Raw genomic sequence first — 21040 nt, forward strand, 5'->3', positions numbered from 1 at the left:
TAGTGACATCTGCCAGCCAAATGTAGCCGTGTTTCCTATGACCATTTGATCTGTACCACAGAGCCAGTCCCTCACCCAGTGTAGCTTGAACCTGATTATCTCATAGTTGAACAATTTGTCCAGAAGGATCCTGTGAGGGATGGTATCAAAGGTCTTACCGAAATCCAGAAAGATTACATCCACCACCTTCCCCTCATCCACCAAGCAGGTAACGTTATAATGGAAAGGAATCAAATTACTAAGGCAGGAGTTTCCCTTCGTGAACCCATGTGGACTATGTCTGATAATAGCTTTGTTCTTAAGGTGTCTTTCGGTATCCCCCAGGATAATCTTCTCCATAACTTTTCCAGGGGCTGCAGTTAAAATAATAGGTCTGTAATTTCCAGGGTCTTGTCCCCTTTTTAAAGATGGATATAACATTAGCTGGATTCCGGTTCACAGAAGCCTCCCCGGACTTCCAAGACCTTTGATAAATCGTGAAGGGGGATTCAGCTATAACATCTGCTAACTCCCTCATTTACTCTCTTGGTGAGTCCCATCATGCCCTATGGACTTATGAGCATTCAACTGATACAACTGGTCTCTTAAAATTTCAGCGGCCAGAGATGGAATGCCACTGCTCCCCCAGTCATGGTTGTACTCTGAGGAACAGGCAGCCCAATATCTACCAGTACTAATAAATACTGAAACAAACAAACAAAAAAAGGCATTATGCATTTAACTGAGGCATACAAGTTAGTACCTTGCTTTCTGTAGATCTTTTTTTCTTTCATTTTTTTCTTTTTTTTTTCTAGAGACATGATTCTAGAACAGATTAAGTAAGATCAAAATCTATGTCTCCACTAACTGCATATCAGGATCGAACTGTAATTGTTAAAGAACCATATTAAAAAACATACCAAGTAATTGCACTGGTTTGATATTGATAATAACTAGTTGAGAAAGTGATACATATATGCCTTCAAACACCAATGTTGTGCTGTGTTACTGCTAACTAAGTAAGTATGCAAAAGTGGACAATAACAAGACAGTAGCAGGGGTCCCTTAGAGTTCAAAGCAGAAGCTTTGAAAGTACAGAAACATATCAAAGTAGGCAGTGCAATGCACACAAATGGCCAATTACCGGCATCAAAATTTGTAACAAACTAATGAAGCTGCTGATAACCCATAGCATAACGAAGTACTTTTTTAGTGTACAGAGCTGACCACTCTGATATCCTACATTGTATTGCTGCATATCTCACTATTGTTTTCTTGCCATTAAAGAGAACATTATTTAGTATTTGGTCTAAGGCTTTTTTCACTGTGTTTGATAGATCTGGTTACCAATATGTAAACACTAATAAAACTAGATACAACTAGATACTGTCTAATAAAACTAGATAACAACATTTGAGTTAAGTGGACTCAACATTATGCAACTAATTCTATCCCTTTCAAATACAAGAATTGGGGGATTTTATTTATTTATTTTTTCATCTGTCATTGTATTTTCTCAGAATATCCAAAATATTAATACATCTATCCTCAGTGCCCAGAGTACTGAGGCAACTTCATGGGGCAACAGATAGAAACTCCACAACTCCTGGGGATATTAGAATGGAAATATATTATCCTTAAAGTTAACCTTTAACTGTTTTGAGTCTTCATGCCTGACAGAAGAAGGAAAAATAGGGTTGTTTTTATTTATTTACTTATTTATTTTTTCAATAAAATGTGTAAGTAGTTTCTATTAAACTGTAGCAAAAACTTAAAAAACTCCAAACTAATAAACAACAACAATAAAAACTAAACACTTTAAAGACGTTTTTGAGTTCCTGTCTAGCATATGAGCTAATTTCACTGAAATAATAGATTTAATATAATGTCTAAATTCAGAAATTAAAGAAACAAAAGAATATAAAGAAACAAAAGAATATAAAGAAACAAAGAATATGGGTGGTTGATTTACTATCAGGTTCCAGAAAAAGTCTGGAACAAAGCACCTAGAAGATAGCAAAGAATTTAATGCATTTGGGAGAGACTAAGGTAAGGAAAATATTATTGAGCATAGGTATCATCATCTTCATATACAACAAAGACTGTTGCAAATAGAAAAGACAGAAAAATTGCAAATTTTGTTGCAAATAGAAAAGACAGTTCTGTTTGCCCAGCACAAGTCATGGCACTAAACATAACTTGGCAAAAAATATTTAAATTAGTTGTTAAGTTGTTAATGATGAGGTTAGAACAGAAATGTTTGGGAGATCAGAAAGTCTCTCTCTGGACCTCTTTAAGAACATATGAGAAAAATATTGATATGAATGATTGTGGGCTTGGCTAAGGGCCAAATGCCCACCCATCTGCTTGCTCACTACCCCCTTCTCAACAGGACAGGGTCATAAAATAGGAAAGACAGGAATTAGAAAGCTTGTGAATTGAAGTAAAGACTGGCAGGTTGCTTGTCAACTATTGCTGTGGGCAAACCAGACTCGATGTGGCAATCGTGACAATTAATTTACTGGCAATAAAAACAGATTTTGGTAGTGAGAAACAAAGACAAATATTAAAACAACACATTTCCTCCTCACTTTCCCAGGCCCGTCTTCATTCACTCCATCACTGCCCTTTCTTAAAAGCACTTTCCCAAAGACACCACATTTTGGCTGCTGGGCTCAGATGTGCCCTGTGGTGGGGCCATTGGAATCTGCTGTGTCCAGCACAGGGCAGCCCTGGCCTCTCCTCACAGAGGCCATCCACCCCTGCAGCCCACCTCCCCAGCCTCCCCACCCTCCCACCCACCCCCCAGCCACTGCCTATATTTATATATATTGCATATACTGATATGCAGTAATACTTTGACACCTAAACCCCCTGGAAAGGGTAAATACAATTAGTCACCCGAAGGAAAGAGGTAAATTCTAGATTACTTCTTGGTATCTCCCCCTCTTCTGTTTTTCTGTGATAATCTTACATCTTTTAAAATGATGTTGACATCACGTAACAGCCTCTTCTTTTGCTAGTATTAAAACTCTTTGTAAAGAAGACATTTACTTTTCTCCTAGTTATATGAGATTGTATTTGACTATATTAACACTGTAGTTGCAGCATCTGCAACACCATTGTTCACACTTTGCTAGCTTAAAAACCTTTAGAAATGTTAATTTTATGTTTTCTACCATACGCTGACACTGATACTGATCAGGTTAGGAACAAAATGGAAATAATAATACAAGATAATGATTTATGCCTACATCTGAAATATCAACTATGTTTGTACCATTTTACACACTATTACACACTATTATTTATTTTAGCACTTTACAGATGCTGTTATTTTGCAAAGTCTAGGTTTAGTACATAAACATAGTGTAAAGTTTCTTCAAGGTCTGTTTTGCAGAAGACCATTTTGATAAGTGTTGATTGTATAGTCATCAAGAGTATTGAGGTATTAACCATATTCTTCCACTTCTTGCTTTTAAGAACTCATAGTAATATACATAGTAATATACTATATAGCATATCTTTAACAACTTGTGCCTCTTTTAAATCACATAAAATTATTTGCAATCAGTTGTTGAAAAAAATCATTTATAAATATAGCTTAGCCCAAAGCACATCATCAACATCAAAAGGAAAAAACATTCCAGCATAGTTGATTTACTTTCTAAGTTGAAAAGGAGGAAAAAAAAAAACCACAAACAACAACAACAACAACAAAAATACTGTGCTACCAGGATGCAAAAGAAGACACAAGAAAAATGGCATGATATTTTTATGTTATTTAAAGCACAAAACAGTAAATATGCCTATTAGGCATATTAAATCTGTTTTATCCTTTTTGTAAAGAGACATTTAGAGACTTTTTTTGCACTTGAATGCTCTTGATACAGAGTAATTCACCAGTGAAATATAAACATAGGAAATTAACTAATTAGATGTATAATGCTCTGAAGTCATAGTTAATGAAACTAAGGTACTGAAATCATCACCAGCTGTTATGTGTTCAGGGATTCTTCAGCTACTTGTCTGACTGAGGCTGCGGACTTTTCAGGAACACAGCTTCCTCCCAAGAAGAATGAGGATTGCAAAAAAGTTTCTTATACAAATCTTGAGATGCTACAGCATGACAAATTGAACAATGAAATGTTCTGATGAGCTGATGTAGCTTTGTAGCATCAGCTTGCAGCCAGCTTTGATGTCATAGTGAGACCTGTGAGAAATTGCCTAATCTCCTGCCTGCCTTCCTTCCTCTCATTCTTCCTTTCTTTCTTCCCTTCTTCCTCATTCACTTTCCTTCCTTTCTTTTCTTTCCATCCCTCTTTTCTCTGCCTTCTTTCTTTTATCTGATAACATTCAAGAAGTATGTACTGAATTTTACATCACAGACATATGGTCTTTAAACCAAGATAACAGGCGTCCTACATCACATGTGCATACATGCTAGCACCTTTTATAACATAGGTCACATGACATCATATGACTGTATCAAATCATATCCATTCTTGAGGCATATGTGCTTGTCTGCTTTAAAACTGTGTCCATTATTAGTCTATTTGGGAGCTCTATTAAGACCTTGAAGTGCTTATTAACCATAAGATTAGGTTTCCTTTATAGTGTCTGCTGCTAATAACATGCTCTTGGCTTGTCTAGTCATGATTATGGCTTCCTAAAATATCAAAAGGATGTTGAGCTGCAATGGCTGTAGTATTGTAAGGGTCGTGATCTTTTATCATCTCATTATGATGTATGCACCAGCGCAAATTAAGTACTAGGACCTGTAGGACAGTGACTATATCATTAAGGGGCCTATCCATTCTTTTGGACTTGTTTCAACCTGTATCGGTTATGAATTAAGTTTCAGAAAAGGATAAAACACTTATTGAATGTCCTTGGTATCAGTACTGTCTCACACTGCTTCTCAAGTTATTAGCATTTTCAGCCCATTATTCCATCAAATACAGATGAGAGTAGTTTGGCTTGTTTTTTAGTCTTAATCCCCACCTACAGTTTTGAAATGTTACATCCCACTTGGTTTGTCCTCCAATGTAAATTTTCCTACATATGCAAACTGAAATATCCAGATTCTTAGATACTGCATGCATCTATGTTCTTTCATGGGTTTTGTTGAATGTATGCACACTGATGGTGCCTCAACGAATCATCTGTTATCCCCATTGTCATAATATTATGTGTTTATTGCTTAAATAAAAACGACTGTAGGCTCTGGTCTCTACAATAATGGGTTCATTTTTCTCTCTATTCATGGCAATTATGTGAAGTACTTGAGAATATAGGCAAGAATTCTACTTCCATCCCACACACCCCTCTTCTGCCCTGCCCTCCTAGCTTCTTTGAATAGAAATATATATTCTTACATTGTTATTCAGAAAAGATTCATGATCATACACTTGGAATTACAATTAGATAAACATTTTTGCATTTCCTACCATAATTGTTTTAAATAGAAATTGAACTACATTCAGATTCAAATGAGCAGAGAGATTTGTAAAGAGAAAATTGTTATGAACAGCTATGGTTGGTGTCTGAAGAATACAATGAGACTAAGAAAGTGAAAGAAAAAAATACATTGCTATGTGTTGGTAAGCATACCATCTTTGGATGCTAGTACAAAACTGCTGGAACAGTGAAGCTATATTTCACCACTTAAAAACTTCTAAATTGCTGTTGACAAAATTTAACAATATACTTTATCTGGTTTAAAACTAAAAACTAAAAAAAAAAAATAATTTTTTAAGTTTTATTTTTTCTCCAGAATTTTTACTTTTGCTGCTAAAGGTGCCTTTACTTCATTCAGAAACAACAGTAAGAGACTGTCTGCAGGGTGTTTGGAAGTGCTAAATATTCAGATAAATAACTAAGGTTAAAATAAGATAATCTGGAACTTCTGGCCTATAAAAATTTTCACAGGACTTAAGACTTGACCCTATCAAACAAGAGCTATCCAAAAATAGCTTCATTTTTTTTGTTTCCTTTTAAAATGCATTTTTAATGCAAGATTATAGCTGTGAAGCCAGTCTTTTATTTTTATAGGACATGGAAAGCAAGAAAATACTGGTTATCAGAGAAACCATTTCTCTTTACCCATAAATGTCTAAAAGAAAAGGAATGTCAACTTGATATAAATCAACCTCAATTATACTTCTGCTGAAATTAAGCTTGGCATAAAATATATTTAACTGAATAGAATATCTGCACTTAGACAAAACATGTACTTTTCTTTCTTGTAACTTATGAATGTTTAGATGTATTTAAGTCTTCCAGTGGTTTCTTGAAATACTCAGCCTAGTATAGATTAGAAAAAAAAATCTACAATAATAATTGACATCTTTGTAAAATGCAGCTTTTGGATCATTGCTATCAGATTTTTGTTTATTTTTTTTTTGATAAGGTTGATTTAATAAGAAATATCAGTTTTAAACTTTGTTCAAACCCAATTATTAATGTATCAGTTTACAACAAATTAGTAATGAAATGGCCATGCGGTAATTCATGCAATCACTCTTTTTTTTTTCTTTATCTCAAAGTTGTTATTCTCTGTCTTTTTTCTTTTTAATAGCGATATTACTCTCCCAACTGCAACATCAGGCATAAAATTTTAAGGAAGTGTGAAATAGCTTATGGCCCTGATCCAGAAAAGCACTTAGGAAAGCATGTAACTGTCTAGTCATGTACTTGCATGTGCACATGCACTTATACCACCTGTACAAAGCTCTGTGCTTTCCTTGAAGTATATGCGAGCTTCAGTCAATAACAGAGGTACTGAGATACACAGTCTGTGTCTGCCCTATGTAGCTAAAGAAGGTTAGAGCCCATTTTGGGAGGGCCATGGAGAAGAAATGGCAGAACATCTTAATTTAAAACTCTAAAAATTGAACTATCTTTAAAACTATGGCAGAATATATATTCATTGCTGATTCTATTTATTCTTAATTGTTGAATAAAAATAAAAAAAGGAAAAAAATAGAAAGTCAGCAAAATCACAGGCAAGGGCAGTCAAGAAAATCCTGACCACATTAAAATGGAATTTAGCTCAAATTCAGAGGGACTCAAGATTTTTCCAGGATCTTTTTTTTTTTTCCCTTTTTTTTTTATTTCTTTATAGATAGAGCCTGGGAAACACTTCCTCCCTATCCACCACCCCAAAAAAAGAAAAAAAAAAAAGAAGAAAAACTTAACAGCTTTGGACTTCTTTCTCATTCAAGCAGTAAAGACACCCAGGAGAAGAAATGATGTGGGTTTTCTTCAGTCTTGTTCAAAGGATAGATTAATTATCTTTTCTTTTGCTTTCTGTATCTTTTCACTTGTAAGAGGAAGAGCTGAAAACTTATGTCCATCCTTGATATATATTTATAATGGTAAAGATTATGGTATAATCATCCGTGACATTAGCTCAGAAGAGGTATAAGGTAATCAAGTTGGGGCATGACAGCTAAAGACTAGGATTACATAAAGTTACAGCAAAGCCCTCTTCCCTCTGTGGATAAAAAGGTTGCAGAAAACTATATGTAGGAACAGGAGACTTCAGTTAAAACAAACAGAAGGAGATAATTACTTCTTCATTGCCTGTCTTTACTTCTCCAGACCTTCATTTTTAATGGCATTCCAGTCATTAATGGACGTTTCTTTTTACCTTTCACCATCTCAAATTGTAATAAAAACTGAGAAAATGTAGAAAGTGTAAAAGCTGAGAAGTGTTGAAAGAAATACAAAAAATCACTTGTCTAGCACCAGGCAATCATTTTTTGAAAAAAAAAAAAAAAAGCAAACAACCAACAAAACAAAACCAGACAAAAGATATTCCAAAAAGAAAGAAAATAATACTTCTGTGTTAGATTTATTTATTTATTTATTTATTTATTTACTAAGAAATCCAAGTAATTACTGAACAACTGTAGTTTACAAAAATACTTCTTAAATTCTGATAAAGTTTTTCTGTGATGAATCAAAATCTACATGTGTCTTAAAGTATTATTTGTGCTGTTAGCCTCTGAGATAATTGGAAATGGTTTTCTTCCTGACCTCTGAAAATGCAGCTCAAGAGGAGTGAAGATCTAGGTAGAGATCTTCATTCCTCCCAGATCCTGGGAATACCTAATCATATGCGTGATCCTCACTTTCATTGCGGCCCTTCCCTTGCTCTGCTGGTCTCTCTCCCTTATCTGCCTTTGTGAGTTTGGCTTTTCCTGTCTGCCCTCTCTTACTGAGTCCCCTGCCATGTGTTCTACCTTCATATTCATAGAATCATAGAATCATAGAATAGTTTGAGTTGGAAGGGACCTTAAAGCTCATCTAATTCCACCCCCCCCCCGCCATGAGCAGGGACACCTCCCACTAGACCGGGTTGCTCAAAGCCCCATCCAGCCTGGCCTTCAATACTTTCAGGGATAGGAAATCCACAACTTATCTGGGCAACCTGTTCCAGTGCCTCAACACCCTTATAGTAAAGAATTTCTTCCTAATATCTAATAAAAATCTACTCTCTTTTAGTTTAAAACAATTACTCCTTGTCCTACCACTATACTCCCTGACCATCTATGATCCCAGGCAGTCAAAACACTTGGAAGAGTATATGAAAAAATTGAACTCTTACCAGACTCCATGGTCAAAATGTATATAAGTTGAAAACTATTTTGGGGAGAAGAGGGCACAGATTATTGATGCTGTGTTACATAGTTTTCCTGATTTATCTTCCTTCTTCAGCAAAGGAGAAACACGAGCAAATATTCATTGAATGCACAAGATTGCAACCCTTTCTTCATTTCCTCTAGATCCTGTATTGAGTCTGTACTTTTCCTTTAGTCCTTTGTTTTATAATCTGTCCATATGAGGATCCGCTTATTCAGCCCCCTACTCACCTTCTTCCCCCCTTTGACCAAGTTGAAAATTTAAACTAGTACATGAAACAACCTTGTCGCAATGTGGTATGGCAACAGTCGGGCCTACATTTGTGTTTTTTGTTTTGTTTTTTTTTTTTTTTTTCAGCCCATTGGTATTGCATGCCTCTATAAACTTAAGTGGCAGGAATTTTTGTTAAATTATTCTCAAAACAAAATAATGTGCAATAATCAAGATATGACCACATCAGTGCTTTACGTGTGACAGATTGAGCCCTCTGTCTTGTTCTCAACATTGTTCTTGATGAAGCCCAATAATTTGTTGGCTTTTCTGTCTGTCACAGAACATTTAGCGAAAGATTCCAGAATTTTTTAAACAATAACACAAAGGTGGCTAAGAGAATTATTGGGACTGGAGCACCTTTTATAAGAAGAGAGGCTGAGAGAGCTGGGACTGAGAAAGAGAAGGATTAGGAGGCATCTTACCCATGCATATAAATACCTTATGGGAAAGAAGAAAGAGAGGGAGACTTACTCTTCTAAGTAGTCCATATTAATAGGACAAGAACCAATGGGCCAAATTGAAACATTAAATTCTTTTTGGACACCCAAAAACACTTGTTTACCATAAGGGTGGTCAAACACTGGGGCAGGTTGCCCAAAAGTTTGTGTACATATTCAAAACTTGACTGGGAATGGTCTTATGCAGCCTTCTGTAGCTGACCCAGCTTGAGCAAAGGGTTTGTGCAACATAATCTCAAGTGTTCCATTCTGACATAAAGAATACTGTGATTTTGTGACTCCTTTCCTGAGTCATATCTGGAAACTCAGCATCATTTAAAGATTGTTTAAATTTTAAATAGTTTTTGCCTAGGTTTTCCATCATTTACTAATCTACACTGATGCTCATAATTCGTTTTTCTGCTCAGTTTTGTGCAGTCCTCCCGGAGTTCTTCATTTTTGGCATGATGGTTGACTACATGAAAGAGCATAATTTTATCTACAGACTTGGAAATATCACTGTTAATTCCCTTCTCCAGATCGTTGTTGAAAATGCTGAATAAAATCAGTCACAGTGTCAGTCTTCAGGGAATGCATGACTGACTTCACTCCATCCTGATATAATGAACATAGACTGCTTCCTATTCTTTAACTGGCTTTTAATCCTTTCTTCCAGTTACATAGCAAAACTTTTTTTTTTTTTTTTTTTAATGTTTGAATGGCTTTATTAAAGGCTTTATTGAAAGCTCAGATATATTATGTCCCCTGTATTTCCTTTGTTCATATGCTTTAGTGTGACCTCACAGAATTCCAAGAGATGAGTGAGGACCAGGCAGGAGATCATCCCCCTGTACTCAGCTCTGGCGAGGCCACACCTCGAGTAACTGTGTTTAGTTTTGGGCCCCTCACTACAAGAAGGACATCGAGGCCCTGGAATATGCCCAGAGAAGGGCTATAAAGCTGGTGAAGGGCCTGGAACACAAGTCCTATAAGGAGTGGCTGAGGGACCTGGGATTGTTTAGTCGGCAGAAGGGGGCCTCAGGGGAGATCTTATTTCACTGTACAACTACCTGAAATGAAGTTGTGGAGAGCTGGGGGTTGGCCTCTTCTTGCAGATAACTAGTGATAGGATTGGAGGGAATGGCCTCAAGTTGCACCAGGAGAGGTTCAGGTTGGAAATTAGGAGACGCTTCTTTTCAGAAAGAGCAGTCAGCCATTGGAACGGGTTGCTCAGGGAGGTGGTGGAGTCACACTGTCCCTGGAGGTGTTCAAGGAAAGGTTGGATGTGGTGCTTAGGGACATGGTTTAGCGGGTGACATTGGTAGTAGGGTGATGGTTGGACCAGATGATCTTGAAGGTCTTTTCCAACCTTAATGATTCTATGAGGCAGGATTTCCCTTTATGGAATCCATACTGACTCTTAATCACATCAGTGTTTGTTGTGCATTCAATGGCCTTATTTTTATTTTTATTTTTTTGTTATTTTTATTTATTTATTTATTTTTTCACCAAATTATTTAAACTGAGATTTTGATACTACAGCCACTGTATATTTAACTAGCTTGTTTAACTTATTTCCAAACCTTTATCCTGTTGCTAACCCTAAACCTATCACTCCCTGTAAAAAGCCACTCGTTTCTTACTTCTTATTTTTTTCCCTAGTCCTTCTTTCCTTCAGAACTCAGTAGAAACTCAAACTCCTCTGAGCTTTCTAATCTATATTACTCTAATCTAGATTACTGGCTCCTTCCATATCAGTACATTTATCCCTTACCAGTGTTGGAAGTAATCCTCCATATCTTGTAACTGAGCACAAGAACATAAATTTTCATCTCTTTCCTGACTTGTTACCCCTTATTTATTTTCCTACTAGTTTTTACTAACTGGAAACTTACTTTTAGATATGTGTCATGACACAAATTTACTTTTCCCATACTTCTGCAGGCCTTTCACAGTCCATTTCCCAGAGACTCTTGCTGCCAGCAGTACATGCTCTCTCTAAGCTATTCACAATCTCGGGTCATGTTAGGCCTGGTAGAGAGGGAGGGCATTGCTGAATTCATGGATAAACCTGACCCTTCTGCTCCACATCCGTACTCCTCAACTGATGTGTCCCTGGTTCTGATTGCTCTGATGTGGATAGGCTAGTATCCTTGTATTTGAGAGCAAATTATATCTCATCTGCTGTTATTGCCATTTTCAATTTATGTCCCTTGAAGTGGAGGGGATTACAGAAATTAAGTAAAAATTATCTTTTTAATTCCACATTTAAGGGTGGGGGGTGGGGGGAATGGTTCTGTATAATGTGATTTACAGCTGGGAAACTTAAAATGAAATTTTAAGACTATAATCCTAAAAATGCTTTTAGCTAATAATATATTTTTGGCTAGTATGGAAAATTTTGTATGACTTTACATTGCATAAACATTCATAAACATTTACATTACATGAGACGTTCTGCTAAAAGTCCTTGATAATGATAACTGAATAGTATCTTTGAAGAAATTCACTTTTGCTTACCAAGGATCTGACTGAGAAAACAGCTGGTCTTAGACGATATTCTCTTTCCATCCTTACTTGTGTAAGGCTGAGTCAATATCATATAACCAGGGAACACACACAAGCATTTGATATCACTATATTTCAGAGCTATGTAAAATATAGACCAGGTAACTACAGCACTTTATATTTTCAAGTTGCAGGTATTAAAAGTTAATTTTCAGCCAAATAGCAGTTCTTTTTCTTTATCTGTACTTCAAATAAACAGTGATAACAGACTACTGATCAAGTGGAAAAGGTTGAAGTTTTTTTTTTCCAGCTAAAAGAAAGAGTTTGAAGGCCAACGGGATCAGTAGGAGTGTGGACAGCAGCTTGACAGAGGTGATCCTACCACTCTACTCAGCTCTGGTGAGGCCACACCTGGAATACTGTGTGCAGTTCTGGGCTCCCCAGTACAAGAGAGACATAGAATCTCTAGAGAGGGTCCAGTGTAGAGCTACGAAGATGATTAAGGGATTGAATCACCTGTCTTAAGAAGAAACACTAAGTGAGCTGGGCATGTTTAGCCTATAGAAAAGGAGGTTGAGAGGGGATCTTATCAACCTCTACAAATACCTGAGGGGACAATGTAAAGAGGATGGGGCCAAACTCTTCTCAGTGGTGGCCAATGATAGGACAAGGGGTAATGAGTACAAATTGAATCACAAGAGGTTTAATTTAGTTAAGTTTCAGTGAGAATTGTGTTGTTTATCCAACTACTAAAAACCCAATCACATTTTAAAATAAACAGATTTAATTTTAAACAGAAGTAATAAAAAAGTTATTCAGTTAGAAATTTGTTGCAGAGCATGATATTAAGAGTCATATAGGGAAAACAAAAACAAAAACAAAAACCTTCCCTGAAGAATATGTCAGACAATTATTCATTTGAAAAAAAAAAGATGATACCAGGAATTTACTTTATCCTGAATCAAACTAGTGCATCAGTTATTATAAATAACATAAATGGTTGTATATCTGCTTTCATAAAATGTATCAGTTATATGCTGACGTGTTCTGTGGACACTAACTTAAAGCCTAAGTCTTGGCATTTAATGAATTATGAGATAGTTAAAAAAAACTAATTTTAAAACCAAAATTTTAAGGTGACACTGCCCACCAATACTGATGAACAGCTTGCTTTCACAAAGACAAAGAAAAATGATGAGGAAAAATACATTTTCTGAATTCAGCCATCTTTTGGTATTCTGCCATAGATTTCATCAGCCAAACTGTTTACTTCATCACAGCTCAAGCATACATTCCCAAAGAATCTTATAACCAATGTACTTAAAATCTGTACAGCACCCACAAGTGTTTGCACATTGCCATCTACTTCAGAGTTATTTTAGTGTTGATAGTGTTGCTTTTCTTATAATAGCACAATTTCCATCTTTTACTGTACAACTAAGCATTGTTATTCATCTCGTGGCCAGTAATTGTCTCTCCCCTTCCGCCCGTTTTTAAAAATATTTTGTTGCAATGCATTTTGTTAAGAGCTTACTAGTTGGTATATTGGGTTAGAGTGTCATTGAAATGTACAATTTACTCTCTAAGGTCTTAAGGTTTGGAAAGGTCACATAACTTTAATAATAAGGAAACTTGAGTGCAAGCTAGCTTATTCCTTTAAAGTGAGCAAAGGATCACTGAACTGCTCAGCATTTGATGCTGTTCTATTTAGTAGTTAACAATAAACTACAGGAAGGATACATGTCTGGTGTTATCCCAGAGTAATTATATTTGTCTACCATAAAGTACTGTCAGAGATATGCTCAGTCATTGTATTGAAACTGATTTATTACTCAATGACGTTTTTCTATTAATAAAAGGAATTCCTGCATTGTATGATGCAGGAAGCTTATTAAATATCATAAGTTTCGAAAACTAGATTACTGAAGTGTGTAATAGAATCATGCCAGGAAAGTACATTTAAGAAAACTTAAATCTGCTTGGTCAGAGAAACTAATTCATACCATTTGGTGCAGCTCCAACAGGTCTTTGTTATGTATCTTTATTATTATGTAAGATATATTGATCTGTATCGTGTTTGTAGAAGTAAATTATAGTTATTTTTATCAGATTTATCTAGCACAAGTTTAGACAGTTGCCTAAATTGCTTTAGCCTCAGCAAGTCTATGAAAAGTCCTGTCAAATATTTTCTTCATCTAACTTAAAGGCACTTAGCTCTCAAAGTAAAATGTTCCTTTGTTACTGAAGTGGTGTCTTCAAGGTCTCAGTTCCCTGCATCACTTCCTTGAAATATCAGCCCCTAGAAAACTTAAGGTCCCAGTTAAGATACCCTAATTGAAAGTGATTTAAATAAGATATTATGAACTCCCTGGTACTGAGTTAAATACAGTAATTAAAGAAGTATGTATCAGAGAATCGGGAGCTAGGATTTGCATGTCTACTTTCATGTCTGAGTCACATGTGACTGACATATTATGGTCTCTGGCATGTGATAGGACTCATCTGGAGAAGAGCTGAGTCTCTTAATCATCAGATCAGTGAGGACAAGTACTGCCCGAGGAACATGATGAAAATTAGTAGAGCAAAGCATCTACAGAATGGTAGTTTGTGACAGAGGCTAAATATAGCAAAAGATGCTGAGGAAGACTAAAACTAACTTAAAAATTTCTTTTTTTAATTGTTTTAAAGTTAGATTAAAAGTAAATTAGAAATGAAGGTGTAGAAAGGGTTGAGAAAAGCAAACTGGACTGAATTCTCATATAGAAAGCATTTTATAATAAGACAAATATTTCTATGATACTTGAGAGAGATGAGAGATACAAACTCTTATACTGAACATGCTGTTACAGATCTTACACTACTGCTGAAAGAAGCATGACATATACACGAAATTACATGCTTAAAAAACACAACTTCATTTAAAATAAAAAATACAGCATGCATTTTCTTCTTTAACACTAAAAGAATTACAGTCATTTTGGTGTCATTCATAAAAATGGCCAAAAGGCTTGGCCATACTTTCTCCATTTCAGTGACATTGAGCAGAGATAAGGGAATATTTCTCAGGATGATTTTATAACTAAGGATCATCATCCTCATGATTGAAAGCTTTCTCTGAGTAAAGTGTCATCCTTGACAAACTGTTTTATTAAGCCATTGTCAGCTGAGAGAGAGAGAGAGAGAGAGAGATTAAAATAGCCTGGAAAGACTTGATCTCTAATTGCCCTCTTCCCTTGATCTCCTTTCATCCCTGTTGTTGCCCTGCCTGCTCCCTAAAGAAACAATAAATAACAAATTCCATATAGGAGGAATATGTCTTCAGGCTGACCTTTGTCCTGACCTGACAGTGCAGTGGCTCAGAACCTGACTGGTTAATACCTGGCATCCCCTGATACCGATTTAGCTTCATCTCTAGGAATGGCCCCCCTGTGGAGGGAGTGACACCACCACCTTCCCTCTCCCCATTATGTCACTGCCTGACAAACAATAACCCTTTGTGTCTGTGTGTGTTTGGAGGGAAGGGAGGAGGAGTAGTTGGGGCACTGCCAGCCTATAGCTTGGAGAAAGAAGAAGGATGTGATATGAAAATGTGTAAAATTAACCTGGACCCTCGACTAATGCGGGAGAATCTTCCGCCATGGACATCATGCTCCTCCCAAAAAAGACTTCAGGATACTGATGACTTGTAGTGAGTCCTGTCCTCAGTCTTTGAAGAAGTTTGATGTGTTGATCTAGGGACCAAGAGGAATACTGAAAAGCTGAGCATAACACCCAAGTCAAAAATAGGTACTAGGAAGAGTGGGTTTTTTTTTTTCAGTCATTTTTTTGGATATTATTAAAAAGTCTTTAGGTTTTAAATTGGACTACAAGTGTTAGACAAATGGAATCATAAGGCTGTTAAAATACTAACTGTAAAAGCAATAAATGTGTTCAGACCATATATATATATATATGTATTTTTATAATTATGACTTTTTTCACAGTACTCAGGCTGTAATTGACTGATTAAGCAGACCATTTTAAATGAAAGTACCTGGATGATGGAAGCTCTAGTAAAGTGGCTCCAAGCAAAACCACCTCATTCATAATCATACTGTCTCCTGTCCCAAAAGGGAAGATGGAATTCATCATGGTCTGTAAAGAGGCTAATTGGACCACTGGGGAAGACAGAAAATACAGGTTTCCCTTACAGGAATATGTGAAAAAAAGCAACGATCTCAAGTGCTCAACAGAGGGGTTTTTTTTTAATCATTTCTGTTAACTCCCCTCTTCCCACCTAAGGAGTAAAAAGGCCCCCAGATTTAACAAAACATATTCAAGCAGAAAACTTCTTTTCTCAATCCACTAAACACTGTCTGTGGTAAATACACTACCATTACGGAGATAAGTAAGATACTGCCATTTCCTGTTGGTTGTGAATGAGTCATTAATTTTTGTGTGCATCTTCAGAATGGTACCACAAAATCTGTCAGAATTTCAGCTTCAGAAACATTCCGCTTATTAGAGGATATATAAGAGGCACCTCCTCTAGTGGAATCCAGGATTCAAGGATACTTCTTTCCCAGCTGTGGGAAGCCAGCCCCATTCACCCTGGAAGTCCTTCCCTTGCAGGCTGATGGATGGAGCTGCAGTGTTCCCGTTGCAGGTTCAACCAGTGGAAAAGATGAACATGTAAGCCAGAGATACATGCACAGATGACACACACGAAGAAAACACTAATGGCCCGATGCATAGACTGCCCACAGAGAAGGCACTTTTAGCAATACCCATGTATAACACCACAACTCACATGAAACATAAGCACAGAACATCGAATCCCAGTCCTCCTCTCTGATTTACCAGCATTGAATCTAAACAGCTAAAATATGCGCACCTTTACTTTCTTGTTCACAAGGACATGCATATTCATGGATCCCTAGAACACCAGCACGTGCCCTCAGCTCAGCTTATATCGATGCCCAGATCCCAGGCTTCCCACCCGCTACCTAGTCCAGCACTAAAGCTAAAGAACTCCACATGCGTGCACACACATACACACACCAGGTTAAGGGAAAAGGACCAGTCCCCACAGTTGTTGGTGCTCAGACATGCTGGTCATATTACCCTTCCACTCTACCGTGCTGATGCTGGGACCCTCTTTTGCTCCAGATGATGGCACTGGACATCATCCAAGACCTGACTCCAGTCAGTGAAAGCGTATTCACTCATTACAGACACACACTCTTAATGATCTGTAGTCCCATCAGCTACAGACCTTAAGACCCTCATTCACCCCAGCTGCTGGCACCACACAAGTCAGAGCTGTTATCACCAGCTGTCTAATTTTCATTGCAGACCCCATATTCAGTCACATTATTATCTCCTGTCACTGGTACCTAGACCTTAAAGTATTCAGTCAAAGTTGACAGTGAGATTACATGGAAAGAAAATTAATAAAGGATTATATAAGAAGATAGGATTGACTACAGTGATTAGATGCAGGACTCAGACAAGTGTGCAGACTGGCAGCTGCTCTCATACTGCCTTTTTACCACCTTCATCCTTATATCCATCTTGTCTTCATTTCTCCCAGATATCCTTGCCTATCCTAAACATTCCTTAATAAGTTTAAGTGTGCAAATTTCATCATGGAGTATTCAATCATAAAGTAATGGCATGCCTAATGTTAACTGCTTGTTATTGAAATATGTTTAAAACGTGTGTGAGGAGAGTTGTGAGAGCTCAGTGAATGAACTAAACAATCTATAAAAAATAAAAATCCATAGCTAACATGAACATATACATTACCAGTCCAATAAGAGCATTCTATCATAGTGAACGCAACAACATGGGTTAAGTAACCTTTACTTATTTTGAATAAATACTTGTAAATAATAATTGTATTTACAAATATAGAATAACTTTATCATAATTTTATTTACATCTTATCATCTTGCAGTGACAAAAATATTTTGTATTTTCTTTCATACCATGTTAACAGTTACTGCTAGTCTCTTACCTCAGTTTGGAAAAAAATTACATTTAAAAAAATTTAAAAAACTCTTAAACATCATTTACACAATCTTGTTTGTATTGTCCATGCACAAATTCAATTCCCAAAACAGGTGAATGATTTTAATCTACTCAAACACTTAAAATAGCATTCTTGATACAAGATTCATAGTTAAACAGCTCATCTCGTCTCAGAACACAATACAGATACATTGGAATACCAATAATGCACCTTTTTTATAACTTTTTTTTTTTTTGGAACTATTCTTGAAATTGCCTTAATACAGACAGAAAATTTCACATAGTATCATAGGAAGAAATGTAAACTTAAAACAAGCACACTTGGTCAAAAAATAATTAGAGAATGTTATTGTATATCGGTCAAATAGTTCTGATGCAAGGTATGCTGATGTACTACACCCCTATAACAGCGAAAGCTGAAGTAATTTATATTACAACAGAGAAAAAAAAAAAGATTCATTCATAGAATAGAATCATAGGATCATCTAGGTTGTAAAAGACCTTCAGGATCATCAAATTCAACTATCAACCTGACCTACTGAGTCCCATCACTAAGCCATGTCCCTTAGTGCCATGTCCACATGTTTCTTAAATAGCTCCAGGGATGAGGTCTACACCACTTCTCTGGGCAGCTTGAGCACCCTGTCCATGAAGAAATTCTTCCTAATATCCTCTGAACCTCCCCTGGCATAACTTGGGACCATTTCCTCATGTCCTATTGCTTGTCACCTGATAAAAGAGACCCTCCTCATTCCTGAAATCCTGCCTTCTCCTTAGTGTGCTTAGAGAGAAGAAAGAATACTCCATTCTACTTTTAGCTACCTAGGGAAGAAAAAGGAAGGTAATTCACAATTAGAGTCTCATTTTCTTCTTCTCAATCCTTGCCAGAAACCTGGAGCACTGCATTTCAATGACTGCTGCCATGTCACCAGAGTTGAGTACATTGAACTATTTTCATGTCACATTGGGTTCAGGTTTTCTGTATATGGAAGGGTGGTCCTTGTCTTCTTGCCTCAATCCCAATAGGCAAGGATTGCTTAGATCCAAAAGAATTTCATGGGTAAAAATTTCAAAAGAATGTTTCAGCACAATTTGGGTGAAAGGGACAAAACTATTTAAAAAAAATAGACCATGCACAGGGAAAAAGTTGGTTGTAGAAAACTTTACTGATGGATTCTGTGACTCTGTGAGTTTCCTCCTTTGGAAAGAAAGGATTTTCTCAGAATGAGGCTGATCATGATCCCCTATCCAGTGAAGGAAAGGGGAGAGGAATATAAAAAGGAGCTACTAAAAATATAGAATTAGGAACATCTTTTTTTTTTTTTTTTTTTTTTTGTGGAGTCAACTAAAATGTAAACAGGAATGTTCAGTCTTTCATTAAGAAAATAAACAGTGGCACTGGAGTTTACTCCCCTTTGCTTTCTTTTTCTTCTTTTTTTTTTTTTCTCCCATGTTTTGCTCTACTTTTAATTTAATATCTCAATGTGATGATTTATTTATATTCTGTGCTTTTCAGGGATAACTAATGCTTTCATGAAAGAAACATTTTTTAGAAGTTTTCCTGTCCTTGGATATTCAAATGCTAGCTTTATATTTAGCTCATTCTTAAAGAATGTTCTTCTGAGTATTGCTACTTCTCTTATACCAGCACAATAAATCTCTGCTGTGAAGTATAAGAATGAACAGTTTTAAGTTTGACTGCTATCACAACCTCCCAGAAAAAGTGTTTATAATAGAATGGTTTTAGATACACTTTCTGATTTAAGCTATTCTCATGAAATCATCTTATTTGTCAAATAAATCTTACATAAACTGATTAACCTCTGAGTTTTGTTTCTTTTGAGAGACACACCACTTAATCATGACATTATTGACTCTTTAAATTAGTTTTATCTTACTTTTCTAGCACATCCCTTAAGAAGATACTGAAATTATGAATATATATGTCAAACATCCTAAATCATTGAGCAAGAACTGATCCTTGATTCTTGCAAACTCTGTATCTGAGAATCAGTGAGTTGGTGATTATAATCCTACTTTTGCTATATTACCGACAAGAGGAAGGTCCCCATGGATGTGAACCACATATCAAAAACTGCTGTCATTTACACAACTTTACTTTAGTACTCAAGTCCTTTAAAATAATCACATGGAAGTCTGATTTTTTTATGTTACAAGACATTTTAAAAATCTGAGAAAATTACAAACCATGAAACAATTATCTAAAACGATTGTTTCAGTGAAGCAAAGGTTCACACCATTATGATAGCATAGGAAAAAAAGTGTTTTCTTACCTGTAAAGCCCTTGTCACATTCACAAAGAAAAGTGTTTGGAGTAACATTGCTGCAGTTACCACTGAGACACGTATGTGGCTGACACTGTCCAACTATTTCTGTACAATTTTTACCTATTTAAAAGAGATAATAGGAACACTGAAAATAAGTAAATATTTACTTTTTTTTTGAAAAGTCAGATTTGTAGGTGAAATATAACATTTAATTTTATAGATAGATGGTTAGACACTTGTGCTCATATCACTAGCATTTACCGAAATTACTGAAGTTCTAAAGTGAGGTATAAAGATGTTCAGCTGGTGGAATATGAACTCATTTACCATATAGCTACAAATTCACATATAAATTAAAATCCAGAAATGCTATTAGTACAGTAGGTATTTGTTTCTTTGTGACTTGAAAGTAGTTTACAGTTTCTTCCAGCATAAGACCAAAAGCTGTTTACAAGTGGAGTCCAACTTTTGACTAATTTTTTCTTAATATGAATCTTTCTGGGAATTACAATTCTAATGATCAGTTTATATGCTATTAAAACATATGGATCTGAAAAAAACACATAACTTTGCTTGCCATTTGAATTGTTGCTATAACATCGTTCACACTTCAGCAATTTTTCCACTTTCTAATACACTTTATGGGAGGTGCTTTTAGCTCTTTTACTTTTAGCTCTTTTACTTTTGTGTAGTCATATCCATAATATATGATGGTTTAATCTCCTATTTTTTCTTGTTTACATACAGTTTATTTACTGAACCAATAACGTCAGTGCAAAATGATGGCATTAGCCAACACTGTCTCATATAGTCTAACAGAATATTTTAAGCATTGCTTAATGATAGTGTTAAGCACGATGACTGGTTTTAACATAATTGCATGTGAATCTTTCC

General features: G+C 36.0%; 1 protein-coding gene across 1 annotated transcript in view; it reads right to left on the bottom strand.

Annotated features, from left to right (window-relative positions):
* Window positions 1-21040, bottom strand: part of EYS (eyes shut homolog) — an 855622-nt gene that overhangs the window by 830432 nt on the left and 4150 nt on the right. Inside the window, exon 2 of the mRNA XM_083831800.1 lies at window positions 20153-20266. Within this exon, the coding sequence (XP_083687926.1) occupies window positions 20153-20266 (114 nt within the window). The remainder of the gene's footprint in view (window positions 1-20152; window positions 20267-21040) is intronic.

The sequence above is a fragment of the Anser anser genome (genome assembly GCF_964211835.1).
Source record: "Anser anser genome assembly, chromosome: 3".
In the NCBI taxonomy this organism is placed as follows: domain Eukaryota; kingdom Metazoa; phylum Chordata; class Aves; order Anseriformes; family Anatidae; genus Anser; species Anser anser.